We start from the raw sequence: 2,869 nt of genomic DNA, 5'->3' as shown, positions 1-2,869 counted from the left end.
AAAAAAAAAAAAAGAAAGGGATATGTTAATAAGGATATCTACGATAATAAACTTCTACGATAATAATTTTTGACATTTCATTTTTTCATGCCATTTTGTAATATAATAATTTCGTAATGAAGAGATAAGAAAATATTTTTTCAACAAAAATTCAAACGCATAGAAAATATATTACTTACACATATATTACACATCGATAGAAAATTTCTTTAAGAAAGCTTTAGAAATAAAATACGATTCAAGATAATAATCCCAAATTTATGTGTATAGGAGAATCTAAAGTAATAGATTACAGTACAGATATGTATATATATATAAAGTAGGGAGAAGCAATTATTGGTTTACTCTGCTGACGTCTTTCGTTACAGTACCATCTGGAGAATTAGTTCAGTGGCAAATTTCTTGAAAATTTACGGTAAATCAATGCTGCAATTGATTTATCTCAATTACCAACTGATTGCAGGTAAGCTCTTATGGAAATTACATTTGACGATACACGATCGAGCAATCAGTTTCAATCATTAATCATCTCGATTAAAAGGTGCAAGATATAAATTGGAATAGCGCACGAAATGGAGAAATTAAACGATGTCCGTATTAAAATCTGATATCTCTTTCTATGAAAAATTATCTTTTTCTTTGTCTTAAAAAAAAAAAAAAAGATATCGTACCTATGAAGGGATAAATTTTCGAAAAAAAAATATATATATATATAAATTTTGTCACAAGTGACCAACGATACTTTGTAAAAGATTTTGCTACGATAATGGAATACAAATAAGGCACAGAAATTTTTTGAGATATCATCAATCGCGACTAGAATCCACGAACGAATCGTCGTGCGTGACATTAGCGATTCTGATAATAGAACGATTACGTTGCATGAATCTGTGCGTGAATTCTGTGCGTGATGTTGGATACGTGACATATTATATCAATTTATTTATACAACAATGGCGTATCTAAAAATTTCCAATTTTTCGATTAATGGTATAGAAAAACTGTGATATAATCGTTAATAGAAAGAATTTTTGTTTGTTTTCGACTTTTTATTGATAGAATTTATATATATATATAAGTAATCTTTCGAATAGTTGAGTTTGATTTCTATTCCTCTAAATATAGTTTTAAAATTATAGATACAGAATTTAGATGTAAAATAATAATAATTGTTTGATGATTTGTCATTATTATTATTATTAATATTTACTGTTAAGTAAATATACAAAATATTATACATGGAGTAAAATTTATATTGTGTGTTGATCATTAACAATAATTAGAGATCATTAGTTTGTTGATTTTATCTGTTCAGTGAGAATTCTAACTTTTTTAAAAAAAATTTATCGTATAGTTAAAATAATTAAGAGAATAATGAAATAATTTTGGAAAACGGAAGAACTCATAAATTATTATTACGATCTTTGAAATATTTAAAACTCTTTTCATTCGAATTATTTAGTTGATAGATTTTAATTTAATACTTTTTTTTATTGTAATTAATTATTTCAATAATGAAAATGGAAACTGAGTTAAATTATAATATTAAGTTTTATAATATATAATTAATGATCAATGATCAATAATTAAAAAATAAAATAAGTAAAAAAAAATAAAATAGACGATTAAAAATTAAATTTAGACAGAAATTAATATAATTTTGAATTAATTTTATGATTAGACTGTGAGAATTAAAAATTGAAAAATTCGTGTCAATCACATTCAATTACTTTTTACGACAGGGTTAAATAATAATTTAATTTATAATGGATTAATCGAGATCCATAAAGATAAATGATTGCTTACCAGAAGATGTCTCCTTTCCTTCTTGCAGACTTTCTTCTTTCTCATTCGACTCGGATTCAAATTCGAACACATAAACCGTTTGTTCATCGTCATGATTATTGCTCGTCGAATCAACTGGGTGTTGGTTGTTATTAACTTTATGAATCACCTCGTAACTCTCCAATCGTCGCTGCACGCCAGTGACATCGTAACTCGACGCTCCGTGAACTGCAATAAGAACACACATATATATTTATATACATATTTAACAAATGCATATATTCGAGGACATGCAGAAAGAGGTTAACAATTGGAAAATTAAAACTAACTGTTGAAACTGTCGCGAACGCCTTTGTGATATATAGCACGAAACAATTGGCGAATAAGCATTCAAGGATCTACTTAGACAGTCGTAATAATAAATTTCGATTAATTTAATTTTCTTAATAAGTTTTGAAAAGTTTGATATCATTGTTTAATTAAACAAGATTATACTTGAAATATCGCACTTTATATATAAAAATCACTCGAAAGAAGAAAAACAAATAAATAAAACACTTTGAAGAATTTATTTGAAGAAAAGATAAAAATAATTTGGAAGAATTGTTTGAAAAAGAATTGATAAATAAACGAAAAAGTTTGGAAGATAAAAGGAGATTAATCGGTGATTAACCGGTTTTATCTTATGACAAAGATTTCACGTGTCGCACGTCACCAGTAGGGGGCAATATATCGTTCAAGAGACGAATGTTGCCTCGACGGCGCCAGATTTGTTCCAATTCAGTGAAAAACACGTTTCCTCTATCTTGTCATCTGCAAACATTTTCTAAGTTCGCGGGATTAAATATGATTCAAGATCATGGATTCACGTGACCAAAATTTTTCGAGTATTTTAATAAATGTTTGACACATTTTCATCTATTGTCATTTTTCATCTATTCGCTGCTGTATTCGCCCATTTTCGATATTATATTTTTTATGTATTTCGTCAGTTAATTGGATTTAACGATCGAAAGATGGATAAAATAATGATTAATGTGGTTAGAAATTTCATCACCTCTTTTATTTTTTCTTTTTATGATTT

General features: G+C 26.9%; 1 protein-coding gene across 1 annotated transcript in view; it reads right to left on the bottom strand.

The window, feature by feature from the left end:
• The window catches only part of LOC102681598, a 22,091-nt gene that overhangs the window by 1,653 nt on the left and 17,569 nt on the right, over nucleotides 1-2,869 (bottom strand). The window contains 1 exon segment of the mRNA XM_006617494.2: nucleotides 1,760-2,013. Coding sequence (XP_006617557.2) covers nucleotides 1,760-2,013 — 254 coding nt within the window.

This window comes from Apis dorsata, unplaced genomic scaffold, assembly GCF_000469605.1.
Source record: "Apis dorsata unplaced genomic scaffold, Apis dorsata 1.3 scaffold_309, whole genome shotgun sequence".
NCBI classification, from domain to species: domain Eukaryota; kingdom Metazoa; phylum Arthropoda; class Insecta; order Hymenoptera; family Apidae; genus Apis; species Apis dorsata.
The sequence above is the reverse complement of the archived record's forward strand: the minus strand, read 5'-3'. Positions and strand labels throughout refer to the sequence as shown.